Source organism: Diachasmimorpha longicaudata, chromosome 5 (assembly GCF_034640455.1).
Source record: "Diachasmimorpha longicaudata isolate KC_UGA_2023 chromosome 5, iyDiaLong2, whole genome shotgun sequence".
Classification (NCBI taxonomy): domain Eukaryota; kingdom Metazoa; phylum Arthropoda; class Insecta; order Hymenoptera; family Braconidae; genus Diachasmimorpha; species Diachasmimorpha longicaudata.
Window position 1 is genome coordinate 6493515 of NC_087229.1, and position 21271 is coordinate 6514785.

General features: G+C 38.7%; 1 protein-coding gene across 5 annotated transcripts; it reads right to left on the bottom strand.

Annotated features, from left to right (window-relative positions):
- Positions 1 to 426: 426 nt before the first annotated feature.
- On the bottom strand, positions 427 to 20576 carry LOC135162550 (choline transporter-like protein 1). Of its 5 annotated transcripts, none has more exons than XM_064121158.1 (15): positions 20263 to 20576; positions 7005 to 7159; positions 5900 to 6013; positions 5577 to 5803; positions 4641 to 4731; positions 4485 to 4548; positions 4292 to 4400; positions 3975 to 4203; positions 3743 to 3868; positions 2582 to 2688; positions 2236 to 2492; positions 1985 to 2151; positions 1286 to 1378; positions 1118 to 1210; positions 427 to 1028 (listed from the first exon to the last, which is right to left on the bottom strand). In XM_064121158.1, exons 2-15 carry the CDS (start codon positions 7050 to 7052, stop codon positions 963 to 965), a joined length of 1791 nt encoding a protein of 596 aa, XP_063977228.1. In that variant the 5' UTR covers positions 7053 to 7159; positions 20263 to 20576; the 3' UTR covers positions 427 to 962. The 5 variants fall into 5 exon arrangements, with proteins under 5 accessions (XP_063977228.1, XP_063977227.1, XP_063977226.1 ...); XM_064121157.1 differs by lacking the exon at positions 20263 to 20576 and adding an exon at positions 17708 to 18468; XM_064121156.1 differs by lacking the exon at positions 20263 to 20576 and adding an exon at positions 14008 to 14032.
- Positions 20577 to 21271: the final 695 nt, after the last annotated feature.

Sequence of the window (21271 nt, forward strand, 5' to 3'; positions counted from 1 at the left end):
CCCGTGATTATTTTAGATAATGACTTTTTTCAACCATTCAATCATTTAAAAAACCGTAAAATATTTAACAAGGAAGCTGAGAACGGTACGTGGGCTGTTACGAGCGAATCAGACCCAGAGAATGTCATTGAAGTATGGCCAGACATAGAATATGCAATCGCAATTGTCTTTTGACGAGTCCAATTACCAGGAATACACTTGAATTATCCAGTCTTTTGAGTACATCTTTCAGTGATTTCAATCTTGTGCTTCAATGCCTCCTGGTTGCACTTTGTGAATTCCTAACAATTGATCCACATCTAAAAAACCATGTCCATCCACACCCATTTTCAATAGTTATAAATAATAATTCAGCCATTTACTGAAATGCAAGAGAGCTCTTGACTCCACATTTCATATTTTCATCCACAATGAAAATCACGTACATTCGTTGTAACTTCTGTATTTTTAATTCCATATCAATGACCTCTTTTACATAATTTACATAATACTGATTATGAAATGTATTGATCGGTATAAAAATATTCCAAGCAATTTTAAACTTAATTTCTGCAAATATGGGATACTTGCCCAAAGGAATACCACATTAAATTCATTGGAAGTAAAAAAAGACTACATTTCTATCAATTCATATAGTTATAAATAAATCTAAATTAAGAAAAATCGTCGCGCATAATTCTTACACTCATTTTCCAAGAATAAAGTTCAATAATTACCTCAGGTAATTATTTATTTGAAGCACTGCATCATGAAGAAATCATGAAGTATGTAATGAAAACGTTGAGAGGAGTACGGGCTGTCTCACAAGCCCGTCGGCCGTTGAAAACGTCATCGCAAAGTTCCTGGACGGTGAGTATGTATTTGTAATTATCTTGTGACGAATGCACTTACCGAGAATACTCCTGAATCGTCCAATCTTTGAGTAAATTTTTGAGTGATTTTTGTCTCAATTCTTGAATTGTTTACGTCGGACTAGAAGGTTGACTATCTAGATGTTTGAGTGCCTTCTTGCTATTCTCCACGAATTCCTAATCGATAAATCGATTAGTAAGAATTTCATAATCTACCGAAATGCTGTTAGAAGCAAATTAAATCCAATTATGATCGATTAACTCACCATCAGGCCGCGGCTCATGAAGTAGGGCCGACTGATTCCATCGTTGCGAGCGCAGTCCTCGCAGAAGCAGAGGAAAATCGTGTCGATGATCATCTGAGGAAGGAAGGGATCGTTAATAATGTAAATGAAAAGGGGGAGAGGAGGCAAATCTCGTGAATAATTTTGTACCTCGTAGATGGAAATGAAGCAGTGGGCGACGAGGAAAGCGAACACTCCGGCGATGGCAATGGGGACCCAGGGATGGTGCAGTCCATCCTTCTTCTGAAAAAAATAGTTATGAGGGGTCGAATTCCCGGGGTCAGTATGAACATAAAAATTAAGACTAAGACGGAGAGAAATGATTTGTTTGAATAGAGCGAATGGGTTTATTTCAATCGCTTATACTACATTGGGAGAAATAAAAATAGGTTCTGATGAAACAATTTGATGGGGTGATGGAGTGAAGCGGATATACTAATGGTAAAATAACAAACTCGGTGGGATTAGATTTAATTAAATTAGTTTTGATGGGCAGAAATATTCGGATTGCTTCGTTGCAATTGTAAATGTTTATTGGACTGAAATAGTTCTCAATAAGAGAATCATTTTTGCATTAATATATCTCTTTATAGAGCTGGACATTGCCACAGCCCCACATTCGCTCAGAAGTAAATCTTCCGCTGGCGAGTCTTTTTCTATTTTCAGCATCATGTATTCTTTACCGGGCACATCGTGAAATATGCCCAACGATAATCCTTTGCACTGTAAAGTGTGTCAGGATTTACCATCGCATTTGTATCAATCTTTACCCTGACCGTAATAGTTGATAACTTTCTGAAAAACAAGACATCTCTATCTCCACGAGCGTACAAAAATAATTTCACTCACCTGTATGAGATAAACACCACAGAGAACAGTGAGTGCAACGACGAGTACCTTTCCCAAAAATAGCACAAAATCTCCAACGCTATTGATTGCTGCTACCCTCAAAATATTATCAGAGAGTGCACGAAATGCTTTTTTTCCCCCAGTGCAAAAGCTGCATCCGTAAATTGCTGTGGAGGCCCCAAAAAAAAATGTTTATCTCACTTCTGAATATTCATACCAGTGACAGTGAATAATACCAAACAAAAACTCACCAGTTTCGATATAAGCGTTTCTCGTGAGAAATTTGAGACAACACTCGAAGCACCACATACAGCACTGACAGCACCAGAGTATCCCATTGACAAAGCCATTATCATATCCCTTCAGTCTATTTTGAACGAATGCTATCATAGCACGAAGTAATCTCACAACACCGATGATCATTGCACCAAATGCCACTGTACCCAGATGAAATCGCAGCAAACAGCATGTACTGCGTGTCACTGGCAGTGACAGGCGTTTTTTATCCCTACAAAATGGCAATTTAAATCCCTCGAAAATTGACCAATTCATTTTTATGGGTAAAAAATACACGGTGTACCGATATTTTCATCTCACCTCGTGAAAAACCAACGGGCAACAGCACCAGCCACTACCATGTGCTGACAGCCGAGATAAAATTCAGCCATTACGAAATACATAAAGAGATTGTACCACCTGGCAGTCTAAACAGTACAACAGATCAATTTTCATTAAAATTCTACTGGTGATAAGAAATGAAGAAGTGCTGGTGGAAATTAATTTTTTTTCTCGTACTCATTATCACTGTAATTGGAAGGGTAACTGACATCATTGGAATTCTACGGAGTTTCTACTGTAATTTTCGTACCAGTGATGTTTGACTTGATTTCGGCATTTTTAATTGAACAAATTTTTAAGAATTTTATTTACATATAAATATATATATCTTCTCAAGGAATCAGCTGACCTTTCGTTAGCGTCTGGCCACAGAGGTCAGTATATAATTGAGATGCATTCAATGTAATAAATGGACCTGCTAACGATGTTTGTAATGAAACAAACAGAATAAGTGTCCCACAATGAATATTCATAGTTGATATAACGTGTTTATCAGTCGTGGTATGTCCACTTTTTCAATTTAGTATTCAGTACGATAAGGCATGGACTTCCGAGTTTTGAATATTCTTCATTTGTCCCAGTGAATAACCTCTCTCTGTATAATGTAATACTATAATATATGGTCTGACCTCCGCATATATTCCGTTTGACCTCCTGTGACAGAATTATGCTGAACAAAAGTAGAATTTACCCTGTTGTATTTTCCGATTTTCTTCTCCGTCTAACAGATCATTCTCCTCAAACATTCTACCAAATTATTATCGCGTATTTTTTTACAACTAAGCTAATTAAACTCCCCTAACATTTCGGGAAATCCATCTGGTGATTTGGTGAATCGATGACAGCCATCTGGATTTGCAGATATCGATATCTGTTAACAATCGATTATAGCGCACGGAGATGTGTCGTACCGATCGATGCGGCGGAGGGGGGAGGAGGGCAGTCTCTCGCGTCCCTCGAACAAAGAAAAGTTGCTCCGGGGCAATCGGCATTATTTATAAATATTGTGAGGATATTTTACATCTATCAGTCCGAATCGATGGTACAAGTGATGTGGGGAGTGAGGGGGGTTGATGTAGAGCATCAAGTGCATCAAATAATTGGTGTGTAGTGTGTAAAATCATAATAAAAGCAACTCACCAGGAGAACAGCGTCCTTTTTGTAATGGAGGTGATTCTTCCGATTTTTGTAAAGCTCCCCAGCGCTCTCGATCCACAAAACACAGTAGACCCACGCAACGAAGGATAACCCAATGAGAAGATACGTCTGTAATAAATTTTCGGTTGCAAAAAAAGGATAAATCCATGAAAAATATCCTAAAATATCGACGTAAAAGTTTCCCTCTAAAGTTTGAGTTTGTGAAATTACTCACGTAAATGGGTTGAAGAAGTAGCGCTGGCATCGAATAAACGGCTTTGCCCGCTTCTCGAAAGAGTTGCACCACAAGAGCTATTCTTTTTCTCATAACGAGAACCACTAGTACAGTGACGACAGCGACAATTGTCATGAGAATAGCATAAATGAGATAGGGTGTTACACTTGAATCGTCCGCGTGTATTTTGCCCATCTTAACAGCTCTTCCCTCTTGGTACCAAGCTAACCTGGAATATTGTAAGAGTAACCACGTTTAATAATGGTTGTTTTACCACTGAATTATGAAGCACAGTGGAGAAGAGGAAATTGCATTACCAGAGATAAATTGTTCCACCAATGGAAACGACAACTGAACCACTGAGAACGATGTAAATGACGTACGATACGATGTATCGGAAAGCTATCAGAATGCCGAGTGATATTGCTGTGGGTAAGTACCAGAATTATTTAGTGAATAGCTAAGAATTGTCATGAATACAGCAGCAGAGTGATCCGTTGAATAAATTACCGAGAGCAATTAGAAGAAGGGAGATTAATTCACGCCAGGCGATGTTCAGGTCACTCGATACTTCCTAAATTGAGTAAAAATATTAACAGGCATTTTTTATTTCGCATTTATTGAAATTAATTATGTGCGAGGGATCAATTTGTCGTCACTTCTTACGTTGAAAAAGCTCTCCAATCCAAGGGCTCGCAGCACCGAGTTAGCACTGCTGGTTACTTTTTTAGGAATGCAACGATTCAAGAACTGAATTCTGGGGATTTAGAAAGAGAAATATAGTTAGTATTGACATTCCGTCCGATCGATTTTAAGTTATAACGAACAATAATTTGTTACATTGGATGGATGAAGTTGGTTCAAAGTGCTGTACATTTAATTGGGTTGATTCAATAATTCTACCAATAAAACATTCTTCTGACAAGAATTGAAAGGGAATTTGAGAATGGCAATTTCGGGACTTCGGTTGTTCACAACAAATATTTGTGGTGGTATTTGAAACATAATATCAGGAACGTTGAAGTTGGGATGAGAGGAATTAATCTCAATGACAGTAACAATTGAGAAAAAGAGTTAATTATGTCTTAAAATCAATTCATTCTATAATCGCGAATGAATGGTTCATTATCCCAAAAAAACTCTTCATTCATAAGGCATGGAATCATTTTCAGAACATGAAGGTTGACGAGCTGCAGGTGGTGGATTTCAGAAAAAATCAATTCAGTATTGACATCTCGTCCATTTGCGATTTCGTATGGCAACGGGCACTGTTCAATTATTCAATTTGCTGGCCAAAGTTATTTTGAAATACCGTAAATTTAATTTCGTTGATTTTTAGGTTTGCAATCCAATATCGGGTGATTTTAAGAAAACAATATTACGATATTGAATTTTATACGGAAAAAAATAACCTGCGGCGAATAATAATTGAGAGAAATTTTTTTGGGCGAAATAAATCGTTCGACTGTAGCTAAAAAAAAATCAACAGAAATTCTTTACAAACACGATTGTATATTCAACAGCGGTGTTGAAATAGGTAAAAAGAGGGGGATAAAGGGTTCGATTTTCAATGGAAATTCCTAAGAAAGAATGAACACTCACTGGTCTTCAAAGCTGCTACAATTTGAGACACACGTACGGCTTTTGACACCATTGGTGCCCACCGTAACATGAAGATACTTGAGATTTCTCATGTCAGCGCCTTTGCAACTGAATTCCGGATTTTTTTCGGCTAGTGTAATACGTCCGCAGACGTTGGCACAATCGTCATAGCCATTTATCAAGCGATGAACGTCACCTCGTTTGATGGCAGTGATCATGAAGAAGCCCTGTTTAAATATAATCAATGTCATTGGGTCTTACTACCCCACTACCCCCCTTTTGTGGTTCTGATATCTATTGGTTAAACCCTTTTGGCCACTTACAAAACCAGCAATGAGCCCTATGAGGATAATGAGGGCTGCTAAATCAGTGCAGGATCTATTCTGGGTAAAAACTTTCTCACCCTCACCCAATGACGGCTCCTCCTGATCAGGCGTCTGCAAGCCAGAAGTTTATACCTTGATTAATTGAGAAGTCATTGTGCCCAGATTTAACTACAAACTGAGCAACGGCAAATGGCTCTTGAATATTTAATTGAAAACCACTGAGCCAACAGACTTGAGAGTGTCTTGTTGGTGCGTCTGCTTCTTGATTGTGCAGCATCTGCTGTTTCATTATCCATTGAATCCCTAATATTAATTATCGGCACTGAAACTTCAGTCAATATTTTGACAGCTCGTAGTTGAAAAGTCGGACAGTCAGTTGTCAATAACCTAATGGGGTTGGAAAAATAGTGTACTGAGAGGGAAAACTGGTCGATGTCAGAAACTTGCATTTATGAGATGGGGAGGTTTATTTTAATTGAGTGAATATTTTTTAATCACACTGATGGGTTTATATTTGAATAGTTTTTTTTATAACGTCTACGGACAAATGAAAATGTCTGCGGTTCATATAATTCTCTGTAGAACTAATATATGTCCTCAAAAGATATATAAATGTCTCATGAGTGCAATAAATACTGGGAAAGTTATGTTCTTACGGAGACTCTTTTTTGTTCACAAATAAATTGATTCACCACGACAAGATGGGGGAACATATCTCTCCAGGGGAACACAATTTTTCGACAGAACTAATTTTTTCTCTCAGTGCAGTTTACAAAAATATATTTTTATCATATAAATTGAAAAAAAAAATAAGTACAACGTAAAGTGGAATTTCTCGGGAATAATTGAATTAAAAGTTTTAGTTTCTATGAATCACATAAATGAATATTTTTTCCATTCAATTAGATAATCGTTATTAAAATAAGTAAATCCATCATGATCCTATAAAACATACCATTGCAGTAGTAAAAAAAAATTTTTCTTCTGTTTATTCTGCAGCCATTCCCACTCAATCCCCCCTCCCCCCATATCCATTTACCGTCAATAAAATTCACCGCAACAAGAAATAAAGCCAAAGAGATCTAAAAAAAAATTCAATTACCCCAGGCTCGATCTTCGACCCATCATCCCCACATCCGCAGCACGCCATTCTCGATATCAGTAGTGATCTTCTGATTCCAGATACCTCAAGACAATCAGGTATCTTGATAGCTCCACTCCTCTCAGCGGCACATCTAGTCTCGTACCTTCCCACTCCTGAAAACCCATCAACCATGAGTCTCCCATAACCGTCCATATCAATTTACCTTATTCTTCCTCAAGACATCTGAATGCACTCCAATATCTGGGAAATGGGAATTGCTAGTGAATTCACGTCTAGACGAACTAATTGACCAGTAATTACTATCACCATAATCGATCCACGACACATTCCACTAACCGTCGAATCCACTCCCCCCTCATTCACCATCGTCACAAACCCCGAGCGAAATGTCGAACGATTTTCCCGAATGTGATTACGTTTGAGAGTTTATCCGCAGAGTAAACTCATAAGCGGGCATGAAAATACAAAGCTGTGAGTCTCGTTCAGTATCCGACGATCGATTTGACATCGAACAAACCTGCATTGGAAGGCTCACATACAGACAACACGCGATTTCACCCGCGTGACTCTTCCACATAGCAACGCTCCATTATTATGTTTTTTATCCTTCCACTGGCGTTTTTTTTTGTTCAGGAGTTTTCCTCATCCCTTCTCCCCTTTACCTCCCTCCCTCCCCCCCTGGTAATACCACCTCACTGCCAACATCGATGTGTGCAGAATTGCAACGTGACTCGTCTGCAATGAAACACGATTCTCGATACGTATTATCTCCGTCACGAAATCCCAGTCTCACGGATAATGCATAATTCCGGTATTATGAGGGAAAGAATGCGATTTGTATCGTGCCTCGGTGATGTATCGAATTGCCCGAAAAGTTAGGGTAAATGTGCCTAGAGTCGCTCTGGGATCGTGAGGGCCTTTAAATCATTTTCACGTGCTCGATAATTTGAGGAAAACGATAATTGATTTGAGTGTGAGGAGAGTTATCGTATAATATCGTTACACGGAAGATATAAATGTCGAGTGGGAATCGTTAAAGATATTTATTTCAGAAGTTGATTTTTTTTTCGGAGTGTAATTATTGCAGATAAAAATGAAAGGTGCATGATCTAATTAATGCATTCATTAAAAAGTAAGGGAGGAAAGTCATTCACGAACGTTATGGAATTAACGTGTTTGTAATGTTGATATCTTCGTTGGGAGAGGGACATAAAAGTGAAAATTCCTCGCGTGAGGGTTTTGACAGTTGAATATTGTCGACAATTAACATAATGGGCATTATGACAGTGGTTATGGAGTAAAGGGATGAAAAATTATGATGTAATTTTACTGGGGATAATGGGTGTCATTTTCAGAAAAATGTGACTGGTTTTTTGGGATTTTATTAGGTGTCATTAGTAGGGATAGAAAGAGGATCACTCACGTAGTTTTGATGAGTACAATTTGGCGATAAATGTCACAATATTAAAGATATTCCGATGAAAGTGGTGATGATTTTTTAAATAAATTGGTGTCGATGTCATTGGTGACGTATCTCTAAAAATTAGGGAATTTAGTCTTCTTTTTGATCCATCCAACTGTAACACGTCTCATGTGTAATGACAGATGACCCAATACGTATTATCTTTCACATGAAATTCCAGTCTGTCCTATGACATCGGGATTATGCATTATAAGCGAAGGAATGCGATTTGTTACGTGCCTCGGTGAACTATGAAATTCCCCAAAAAGTTATAATATTAAATTTTTCAGCAACGAAATAAAAATAACCGCATCCAACTCCAGGAATTTGCTCGCTGGCGTGCTTTTTACTTTCATTTCTTCACCAGTCGTGTTATTTTTTCATTTTTATCCTGTTTTTTTTTTTTATTTATCGAAGGGGGAGAGGGTGAGGTTGATGGATTGCGGTGGTTCAACTTTTCACCACCGACCCCACCTGAATTCCGTCTAGACACCTCTATCTTTATCCTCATTATCACAAACTTTTTGTTGTACGGTGATAACGGAGTTTGATGATGTATAAGTTTACACAATGCATCTTGAATTTTAACAAAGTGCCGACACGATTACGTGCTTTTATAAACCGGGAGAATGGCGCATTTGAGTTGAATGAAAGAGTGTTTTGAAATTTTTAAGGTGAATACTTCTGTAAGGATCTGCCTGGATATGCTGATAGCTTATATGTATAATTTAGCATAAGCTACAGATGATTAATTGAGTGCAGTGGGTTATTCGCGGAATTAACATTTACAAACGGGACAATTGATAATTATTCTAGAAAATTCGAGCAAATATTTTTTTTGAGGTGAAAAAATTTTATAAATTTACTGTCATGGAAATTATGTCTCCAATTTGAAGATTTATTTATTGTTCAGAGGACAGCAGACACGAGGAAACATAAACAAGTGACGAAAATTTATTGACAGTGTCTGTTTTTAAGAGCTGTTTGTTCAAATTTTTATGGCGTCTACTAGAAACAGAAACAGTTTTTCAATTTTTTCGATGAAATTTGTTCTGAGTATCGAGTGTATTGACAAAGAATCGATAAAGTTATCTGTCGAGCCATCAAATAACGGATAGACAAATAAAAAGTACTGCCAGTTATCTGGTTCGTGGAGGACATTTTTTGATTGTAAGAAAAAAAAAAGACGTATTCCGTCCGAATAAATATTGTCGTATTTTAAGAAATTCGCTCTATCCGGCGTCGGGCGTATCATTTCAGTTACCGTTGATAAAGATTTGATTGATTCAGACGAGAATAGAATTGTGGATGTACAAATCGAACGTCTAAATGTACTATCTACTGGCGTAGTGATAGCAAAATAAGTTATATTATACATTTTAATTAATTGACGAATTCTCATGCCTCTTAAAAATCGGAAATTTCACTTTATTTTCAATTAAATTTCAATCAAGTCCTGAATATTAATAGCCAACTGTCGATGAAATTTAATTTTTTCCGGAGTGTAGAAATTCAGAAGAAAATATCTACCAGTGATTTAATGATGTCATCATCTCCGAAGAAACTGTTAGCACTGCACAAGATGAAGAACTCATTTTATGTGAATAAAAATGCAAAAAGTCAATTTCAACAAAAATTTAACTCAAATAAGCCACTCCACTGGATGTAGTCTTCTCGCGTCATTTCTCCGTCTGTGGAGAGGTACAACAATCCAACTGTCTGAATCTATAGAGTCAAGGCCTTCTCAAGTGCACAACAGAGTGCCTCCACATGACTCACGAGCAATTTTTCCTCTTGTTCCAGTCCTCCACACGCTCATTTTACCAAGCCCTCTTTTTTTCCCTGTTTTTCGTCCCGCAATTTTTTAGCCCTGTTTTTTTCCCCATTGTCTCATCCTCTCGAATGCGTCACGCGATTCACCGGCAAACAACAGTAAGTCGAGGACAATTTCACGAATGCTAATCGGAGCGCATGTGGACAACTCGATCGGATCGTTGGATAGAAGTCGATGACCCTTCACACGGCCAAACACGTCTGCCATTTGCCGGCATTTACTACTAATACCGCACGGAATGAAATTTTAGATAACAATTAGACCTCCCGGGGGCGAATCAGGGACGATGGTTAGTTCTATCACAAAAATTACCCCCCCAACTATAATTGTTCCACCAAAAATTGACGTAAAAATTGTTGATTGTTATTTTATCTAATTTTTATCGAAAATCTCTTTCCGTGCGACATCAATCATCTCCGGAGGTGAATTTTTTTACCGAATATATCCCATTTTATTTGCTTTTCTTTCTCACTTTCATGGTCATAAAAATGGTGCACCGAGTATAACCCATCAGTTAAATTACCCCCGGGGGCACTCTACTTGTATTTTAATCAAGCATCGGGATCGCTTTGACACACATCCCTCAAGTATACTACTGAGCAATCTAACAAGCCCCATAAAGTGGGTTAGTCGTGTCCTCAAATCCAAGGGAAAGAAAAAGATCGAAAAAAAGAAAGCGACGGGGTGAAAAAAATTTGTGAGCACCGGGTAATTGTAAAAAATAGGGGTAATCTGTAAAATAACGAAGAAAAAAAAAAATGAGAATGAGAGACGGAAAAAAGGTGGAGTCCTCTCGTGACGCTGTTACCACCGCGAGTTTGTAATAATTTCCGTAATCGTCTGAGCACGCGATGCAGTTTTCCGTTGAGGCAGAAAGTGGAAAACATACGTTGCACAATGGGTAAAAGGGGTGGATAAAAAATTCTATTGACGTGCAGTCGTGAGTGGTGAAAAACACACCGCTGTTGGGTGGTGTTTTTTTTTTGGGACAAATTCCCTCGGAACAATTCTCCAGTGACCTTGAGCCAAATCGAATAAGTAGACGGGTGAGAGAACCTTGAAGTTCAACTAGTTTTTCTTGAATTCAGTCACGTTCACCGTACCGGTCTGTACTGATTGAGATGTTTTTTTATGGGTTTTTAGTTTTGTAATACATGAGCTCGACGAATACTGATCGAATGGGAGGGAGAAAAGCGAAATGTTTATGCCTCGGTGAATCATAGTTTGGGGGATTTTCATGCTTTTTGGCTTTCCCTTGGGGAACAATGCAGTCATTGACGATGAATTGATGGTGGATTTATTATTCGTCGAAGGGAATCATGCACTTGAACTGTTTATCATGTTTTAATCCGTCAAACGATGCGTTCTTGTTGTAGAAAATAAATAAACACTGAGACTAAAAAAATTGATATTCAGGGGGAATGGAACTGGTGCCCTGGGGACGTGTCGCTATTTTACAGGAATCTGTCGTCAAATATCAAGAGGACTTGGAAATAAATTGAGCGACACGTTCTCCAAAAAATCGGTGATATGTTCTTAGATGATGTCCTCTTACTTAAATCCTCACGTAATACAAACAGACTGAAGAGTTTAAATTAATGAGGAATATTCACCTGCGAATGGATTAATGAAAAAATGTGGAAAGATATCGAAACAAAATGTTTGCGAGAGTAACGAAGAGGTAACAGGCCTTTGAAGACGTGGAAATAATGCACAACGATGACGTAATGTCAACGCTCATATAGATTCTTAGTTTCGTAATGAAACAACACAGTGAATAATTATTAGCACTGTCTACAATGGAAGAAAGAGATATTCATGCGTCACGATGGGAACTCACCCTCGGTCATGATGGATTCCACTGAAATTCCAGGGATTTTATTCCCTTTAGTTTTCTCTTGGGGAGAATGGAGCTATTTCCAATGAATTGGTCATGGACTAATGATTGATATGAATAAATCATGCACTAAAGCTCTTCACCCTCTCTTATTCACTGGGATTTCATACATTTTCCTACTCCATAAGTTTTTTGTTTTTCACAAAGAAAAACATACTTGAGAAACAGCCAACAAGGGGCACGACTGATTGAAGGGTTGATAAGTAATATTTATGTAAGACTTTCGTTTTTGATTAATGAGAAAGTGATAAAAACACATCTCTCAATCACTTGTCAGTGCAACTCGCCGTTCAACGTCGGGAATAATAAATAAAATGGCGTTACGACGTTAACGTTTTTGTGAGATTTTAGTTTGTTAATGCATCAACCGGATGGATATCGATCAGTTGCGTTAGAAATGGATGAAGGAGATGAATTTGCCAGAGAAATTCGGGGGATTTTTTACATTTCCCCGGAGAAACTGGAGCCATTGACGATGAATTAATCGTGAACAAATGAGTGATATTTATAAATCATACGCCAAAGCTTTTCTCACCAGTTTTTCTCTCTCAGTTATTGACTGGTTTTTCGTACATTTTTTAGAAGCTCTTTATTCCTCATGAAAAAGGCAGAAAAAAATTGAGTCAATTGTTGAAGGTACGATGAGTAATATTTATGTGAGAAGTTCTGTTAATAATTTTGCAGTGTCGACTTTTTTACGCGTTCTCTAGTTGTTTCAATAAATCAGGTGGATGAATATTGATTAGTTGTGACTGGAGGGGATAAATAAGACATTTATACCTGAGAAATTTGAGACTGTCATCCAGTTGCCTAGAGAACATTGAATCATTGATAATAAATCCATCGGGGAATCATAATTTTCATCCATAAATCAACCACTAGAGCTCTTCGCCAGCTATTTGACTTTCAGTTATTGATATTGTTCCTATACATTTTCTATCGTTCTTTTTCACACAGAAAATGGAAGTTGAAAAACAGGGAAGAAATGGAAACGAATGGCTGATGTTGCTACAGTTAATATTCATGTGGGAAATCAGATTATGATCAAGGAGAAAGGTTAACAAACCCTTAGACGTTTATCTGCACACCGCTATGTCGTACGTCAAAAATAATGGAGAATGATAAAAGAGTCAATGGTGGCCGACTCAGTGGTATGTTTAGAACTGAAGGGGGTTTTTAATAAAAATGTTGATGAAGAAGTCTTCGTGGGAAGCATTTTGTGGGCCCTTTCGCCAGAGAAAATCCGGTAAAACACCCCTTATCCTTAGGAACTCACCCTCAATAACGGTGAATTGTTCAGAAATTCGGGGGATTTTATGGCTTTTCCCCAGAGAAAAGGAAACCATTGTCGCTGAATTTATTATGAACTAATGGGTGATATGAATAAATAATTCACTAAAACTGTTTACCACCTATTAACCCCTAGTTGTTCGAATGGTTTACATATATTTTTAGCCAATCTCTTTTTCTCATAAAAAATGAAACTCGAAAATGAGGGAAAAAACGGGAGTGAAAATATTGAAAATATTGAATGCACTCTTCACTCTTTGTAACAATGCTGTAACATAATAGCGTTACAACGTCAATGTTTTAGTGAACTTTTAGTTTCACGCAACATCAGTCCATTTTTTTTTGTTTATTGACATTCACCACCCTCTACAGAGGAATGGGTCAAGTCCATTTTGTTTAAATTCTCATTGCGTTGTACAATTCTCGTTGGAAAGCCAATGCCATATTTGGCTGTCGGTAGTTTTCCCCTGACAGACTAGTGTGTTTGAATAAAAATATTCATGCACCGGTGACTCACCCTCCGCCATGATAGATTTCTCCAAAAATGAATGCCGTTCTATTCACCCAATTTATCCTGGCGTTGAAAATACAATTTTGCGTACTAGTCGAGTATCAATCAATCAATCAATTAATCACATTAATCACTGGTACGAATAGCAAATACACTGAAATATTTTGCGGAACATCAGCAACCGGTCAACCACTTATCTCAGCAGCACAACCTTCAGCATGAAATATAATAGTAAATAATGTTACAACGTTCCACAGAGTACTGAAGTGCGTTCTCCCGGGGTCTACCTGAGCGTCACTCCGTAAAAACCTTGTACAGCTGTTCGTACGGTGGAAATGGGGGTCGAAAAAGCCAAGACCACCTGCCGGTCTCAGTGCCTAAACAATCCTCTCTCCACCCACATCACACTGGGATCGTTAACAACTCACGGAGATATTTTCCCCTCGACAATTTTATTTGTGTTGGTCTCGCTTTCACACTTTATTCCCCCATGTGCACAACCGAATGACCATTTACTTGTTATTCTTACCTCATACACTCCGTATTTCACTCTTAATTGAATTATATTTCTTCTTTATTGGAAAGCGCGGTGGGGGAAGGGTGATTTTTTTTTTCACTCCTCGACTACTTTTCTCTTATTGAAATACGAAATATTAACAAATGAAAAAAACTTTTTCCAGAGCGGAATTTTATTTTCCTCGCTTCGCATTCTCTCTCCCTATTTCGTCCTATTTTTTCTTTTATTTTTCCTCGCTACCCTCGGTCTCTTCGACTTCTTTTTCCACGGAGATTGAAGAATAAGCAGCTGGAGTACAAACTTTAAACACAAAGTTCTGTAACGGCATTCAGGAGTAGTTATTAGACTCGATCAACATAGTAAAATGAAATGGTTCATGGATAATTCGAAGAAAACTCGTTAAAATCGCCTTTTCGAAGACACCCCGCGGCATTTTCTGCATCTCCCGCGGAACTTTCTTAATTACTATCTACCCCTGGGACTGTCGGTGAAAATTCAAAGAATATTTATGTATTAATTGAAAAATCAAGGATGTGGGGGAGATTACAACCCAACATGTTCGTTTTAAACGTTTTTTAATTAGCAGCAATAGTTGTTCAACTTTTCGCGATTCACTAAAAATTCAATTACCTTATTTTCTTATCCTTTACCCTATTTCATATGCATATGTATTTATTTCAATGTTCTTCATTTCAGCGTCTCCCAACAATCTCCTGTCCCACGGTATCTCCACCTCGCCACCCCTCACCCTGGCGATCAAGTTCAGCGCTGCTCAGCACCCTGACCCTACACTTGCTCATCACCGCGTCGTGGGAGTCCGGTAAGTCAATTAATTACTTATTAATCTACCTCGTTAATCATCAAATACATAAATCGCCTGCGCCATCAGCCGTACAGACCCCCCATTAACACCAATTCGCGAATCGTAGGTGTCAACCCGCGAATTTAGACCTCAACTCCCGCACACGTCTGACCTCGTGCTCAATCTCCCCCAAAAGACTGATGCAATCATCTCAAAAATAGTCGCCCTCCCCCCGGAGTACTCCATTATCCGTCATTACTCAAATGAAATACACCCCAAGAGGGAAAACGCCCTGTCGTACAAAAACAAGTGTAATTACGCTTGGAAAGACGAAAAGTCCTCGACCGGGTGGAATAAAAAAAAAAAAAAGTGATAAAAATTCATACACGAGTGGAAGGGAATTGTTTCCATTTGAGAGATTGGATTATCCACCTCTCCCCCTCTCACTCCACCACCCCCACACCATCAAGCCGAAAAATTTAACCCCCTGAATTTTCTCAGCATCTCACCCACAAATTATTCACACTCTTATTCTCCACCTCCGCGAGTACTTTAGAATGCGTTTCTATGGACACAATGAGGTCATCGTACTCTCTTGTTTTCTTCAACCATCTTGAATTGCAATTCACGTGTGAGTACGTATAGATATATAAATGGTTTGGGGGGGTATCAAACAAAGAAGTGAGTTTAGTTTGTCCATAGTCACACTCGGGGGCCACGTCGAGATGGGGAATTGGCCTCTCAGCGACTAGAATGAGAGGAAAAGGGAGAGAGAGTGAGTGAGTGAGAGAGAAAGGGGTCGTTGAAACCTCGGGGATATGGGAGCCTTCCCGGTTCAGGAGAAAAAGAAAAGTGAGCCCTGAGGTTGAAGAGGAGAGCAAGTGAGACGCACTCGAGCGAAACTCCCCTTTTCTTTATTGCCACGAACGCATTCTTACGGGGTTGCGTTGCGCGTTTAAGATCGTTAAACGTACTGAACTTACTACGACTGCTCAACGCTGTATCCAAGAAACCCGGTGATTAATCTTATCTTTGTTTCACCTGGTTAATGGAAGACGTGTGATAAGTCAATGGGATTGACGGTGGTGTGGGTTGCCAAGTTTTTTGGATTTTTTTCGGTTGAGTCGAGGGGATGATCCGATTGGAGCAAATGTGGGAGGGCGGTGGGGGCGTTGGAGATAGACGACATGTAGGAAAATTTTTGTTAACATTTTTGTTATAGATATTGAATTGTTTTAGAAGAAAAATTCGACGTCGCCCTTTGATGGGGAGATATTTCAATTATTTTCTATCAATTTCTATTCCTTTTTGAAGGTGGAATACTATAGCACAATTTTTCTCGTGAGATGAATGGAAATGATGGGCGGGTGGAAAAATAGACCGGGAGAAAATAACCCACACATTCAAAACGTGTTAAAGCCCAAATTAGAATATTTACCCTCAACTATTTTTAACATAGTTTTTCTCGTGATTTGAGATGGTGCGCTGGGATGAATTGAGTTGCTTTGATGATTTAGTTTGACAGCGGAGTCGTGGAACGATTCGAACCGATTTCGATGACATCCAGATTTTCAAGTAATATATGCTTATTCCCAAACCAATCTGACAATTTGATACTTCTCATATTTCTGTCTTTTTATTGGAATATGAAAAGGTCATCAGCAGATTTTCCCGTATCATTTTCAGAAAAATATTTCGTTAAAAATGAATTCAGTTTCCATATCCATTAATAAACCGTTTCTTTAATTCAAAAAACCGTATCTTCTGTGACCCAAGACCTCGCGATTAATTTTATTTTGATCGGTTAGGGGCAGGCGTTTGATAACGCCTGTGACACCGAGAATTCGCGTTTGTTCGCGACACGTGACAGTTTTTTTGACAGAAACGAGTCTAAAAGTGCAACGGAGGAGAGTAAAACGTTAAAAACAATTCTGGGTCTCAATTCATACTCTAAAAATGTTTAATTCAACGTCAATATCTCCATCAGATTCGGAGATGCTTAAATTATATTTTCGCTTTTCTACTGAAATTTCATATTTTCTTTTGATTTCGTTTCCATCTTCCTCAACAATATCTATTTTTCGTTGGAAATAATGAAATTTTCATTTGCCGAAGGAAATATTTCCCTGGATTTCAAGAAATACTCATTTAAAGTGAACCCAGTCTCGGCTCCGAAATGACTTTAATCCTTTGTTTCACTGGTTTAATGAGAGACATCTGATAAGTCGTGAAAATTGACGTTAATCCAAGTTATGTCACAAGTTCAGTGGATAGAGTCGAGATAAAAATAAAGATGAGATGAGATCCTTTCGATCGTCAAATTGATAGCGCATTATTCTTTCAGAAGACCTTTCAGCTCTCGTTAAATTTATCGAATTAATCCTCACCTCTTCCACTGAATTTTAATCCTCGAGTCACTGGGCACCTCCTCACTAATCCAAGTGTTATTCAATGATTCATACGGGTGAAGTGATAAAGGGGAAATTGGTAGGTGTTAATCTTTTTAATTTTAGAATCGCGCGATGCACGATCCACACAGCACTCGGAATAACGCACGACTGGCACACCGTACCGATTGGATTGAGTCAAAGTGGACGGGTTTGTATACTGTTTGCAGCCGGGGATACCGTGGCCCTGGTACTCGTTCGTTTACTACACTCACCGAGATACACTGGAGAACTGTTACGGTGACTGGCCCGCGAGGCCTAGAAAATCGCTGACGAACGGTGCCCGCGACACTCCCATACATGTACAGTGTAATACTCAACTTCTCGGGGTTTATCTTGTGGTGAACTTTGTCAATACTATAGGCCTTTTTATCGGATGACTAGCTCGATCGTTAACTTGATGGGCCACTCAAAAATTACGTCCTAAAGTGTGAAATGACCCGTTGTGGTGACGCATTGTTTCCGTCCAAATGGAAACATTACATTCGTCAATAAAAATATTTGACGAATCTACATTTTTCTCGTCGGTACAGCTAATTCAATACACGAAGAGGTAACTTTTTTAAAAAATGCCGTGCCTGTTGCGTAATCTAACAGTTCAAATAATATTCGGTAAAAATTACGGAACAGCAAATTACGAAACTTTCAGCAAAAATTTGAAATTCCGTAATTTTGACTGTATTGGATTATGGACAGAGATTGTCTCAATAATATAAAACCGATTTAACTATTAACTTTAATTCTTTATTATCGCACGCAGAAAGTATATCTTTCGAGTGCGATGTCTCCAGATCAACTGACTCTCAGTGACCAAAGATTTGACGCTAGACCCATTTGACAAAAGGCCCTTGTTCATTCATTCCTTTCTGTTTCTTCTCTGGTTCTATTTATTAAAACCATTCTAAACATTTCGGTACTGTTTGGAGAAAAACTATAAAAACTATAACATACTGAGATGGACTGGAAACAGCTATAGACAGATGATTCATTTTTCTCCACACATATCAAGCATTATCAATAGACTGAATACTGTTTTGACCAGCAGACTTCGGAATAGGCACGTAATTTTTAAATAATTTTTCTCTCCGTGTAGAGACGCTTTGAATGACCTCAACTAAGTTGACTCAGCTCTTTGCTGAGTTTTTGATGACCGTGTCCAAATTCACGAAGAGATATTCAGTAAAATTGGGGAACTCAAGTTCGGTTATCGATTGCGGAAGTGACTAAGAGAATTTGAGGGTACCAGTACTTGGAATTTTTTACAGGCAAATTCGATAAAAGGGAGAGAATGCTCCGAAAAAATTCCGTGACAGTTTTGTAAAATTATCGATTATCATATTTTGCTTCTAATTAGGGAAGAGATACGCAATTTTTAGTAAATATTTCTCTCCGTGCAAGAGAATTTAAACCATTCGAATTTGATGAAATCCGCTTTGTCAGTGCAGCGTACAATGCACTCTACAAAAAAAGTTATTGTGCAAAATTTTCTATCTCTCCTAGGTTCCGGAATATTCACTAAAAACTCAATCCACTTAAACCGGTTTACTACTTACTGAATTATAGCCTCGGAAGTGCGAATATGTTATTTTTAGAACCCGCCCGAATGTATGTGCGTGATCTTTTGTGCTGATAACAGACAAAAAGATTGTGCAAGAGACTCCAGTGGCGTTTAAAATATTCTTTTCATTGCCACTTTCGATGATTCGGATCACAAGAATAATTCCCACCAGTTATTGAAATAAATTATGTCAATTCTCGGCTGCAAACCGCGGCCACTTTTTATCGTCTTCCAATGTCGTTGTAATTCCAGAACATCTTGGTATTGAAAAATCTTAACTTCATGTATAAAACCAGCAGAACTGTAAATTCCCGTGTCCCTTATTCCTCACAAATTCTAAAATTTCCCAAATCTCCACTGGAATTTTAAATTTGACGACTGTTTAACCGCCGTCACTGCTACTGTCCTAAAAATTCCAGTTCACCAGTCCATGAAATTTCATTTCCTTCTAACAATGTACCATCAATTTCCCCAATCTATTTACGAGTCCATGATATCCAATACATGTGAAATATGAATCAAGGAGCGGAAGCAATTCACAACCAAATGAGGCAAAAGATAAGCACGTTCGTCCCACTATATTACTACAATGAATTCAAGCCACAATATAATATTCAACTGGCCTAAGTCTCCGAAAATAAAATAGCAAACACCATTCGATCGAGTCTCCAGCTCTCTGCAGGCCATCAATAGAGCCACCATGACCTCAACAAAATTAATTCACCAAACAAATCCCTCTGATTCTTCCCAATAAATATTTCTGGCTGCACAACAGACCAACAAGTTCATCATACTCCTACCGAGGTAACCTGACCTAGTCCACAGCATGAGCACGTGCCAGATAACAAACAAGACCTTGGCTTCAATGCCGCACATGCAAAAACATAACACCACGATCACCAGATCATTGGGAGGCCGCAGATCCCTCTCAACTTACCGAATATGCACTCTTATCTGTCACCTGTCACCTGATCTGCTCACAGAAACTATGAAAATATCTATATCAAGTAAATATCAACCAATAGATACGTCAGAGGAGGGAATTTGCTACGCAGTTACAGCATCTCCAGGAAAACGTCGATACTCAGCATCACTTCATCTACTCTAGAACGAGATACATCCGGATTTAGCTCTACTCCTTTACGATCATCAAATAATTAAAGCCCTCATGAAATTTTTTACGAGTCTTTTTCGAGACTCTCGTTATACGCGAAATTCGATGTGCTGGGACGACACAAGACCGACACACTACTGTACCGATCTCTTCCCTTCCCTCGGCCCCTCCTCTCCTGGCGACAGGATCCAACCGGATATAAAACGACTGATATTCCAAGGAACGTTCTGAGCGCCACTTAGTGGAGTTACCCCGAAGTTTCCTATCGCGGGACGATTTGAAAAATTCAAATCCATTACCACCAGTTTTATCTATTGATTATCACTTATGTCAAGAGAGATTCACATCCTGTGGTTGCTGCATCCGCCTGCGGAGGTGATTCTTCTGTGGAAATACAGGATGATAATTTCGTGAAGGAAAAATCACCGGATTTTACGTGAAGTTCAGAAGATGTTGTGGAATATGTTGAGGGATTTTTGAAGAATTGTGTTCATCTTATTCGTGTTTCGTCCCTCCCGGGAGTTTTCCAGTGAGGTGGAGGATATGTGTCATGTCCATTTCACCATGAAATATTACGACTCGGCCACACACGATCGATGGAATAAGGGATGCAGTGACGCGTGGTGTACATTCACTCTCTCTCCCTCTTTTGCAGTGCATACGTGTGGGGGTGGAGTGAGAGAGAGAGAGAGAGAGGGAGAATCGAGCAAAGCCCAAAAGCCACAGGGGGACAAAGTGAACGAGGGCATACAAGGGTGGTCAAAAGGGTAGGGATGAGCTACAGCTCTGGAAAATTCCCGTGCAAGACCCCCATACCCCCGGCAACATCTTT

Coding starts and splice junctions, on each gene's coding strand:
- LOC135162550 (XM_064121156.1), bottom strand. Junction 4,401..4,484: donor CCTTCTTCTAATTGCTCTCG/GTAATTTATTCA, acceptor ACTTACCCACAG/CAATATCACTCGGCATTCTG. Junction 1,211..1,285: donor GCTTCATTTCCATCTACGAG/GTACAAAATTAT, acceptor TTCCTTCCTCAG/ATGATCATCGACACGATTTT.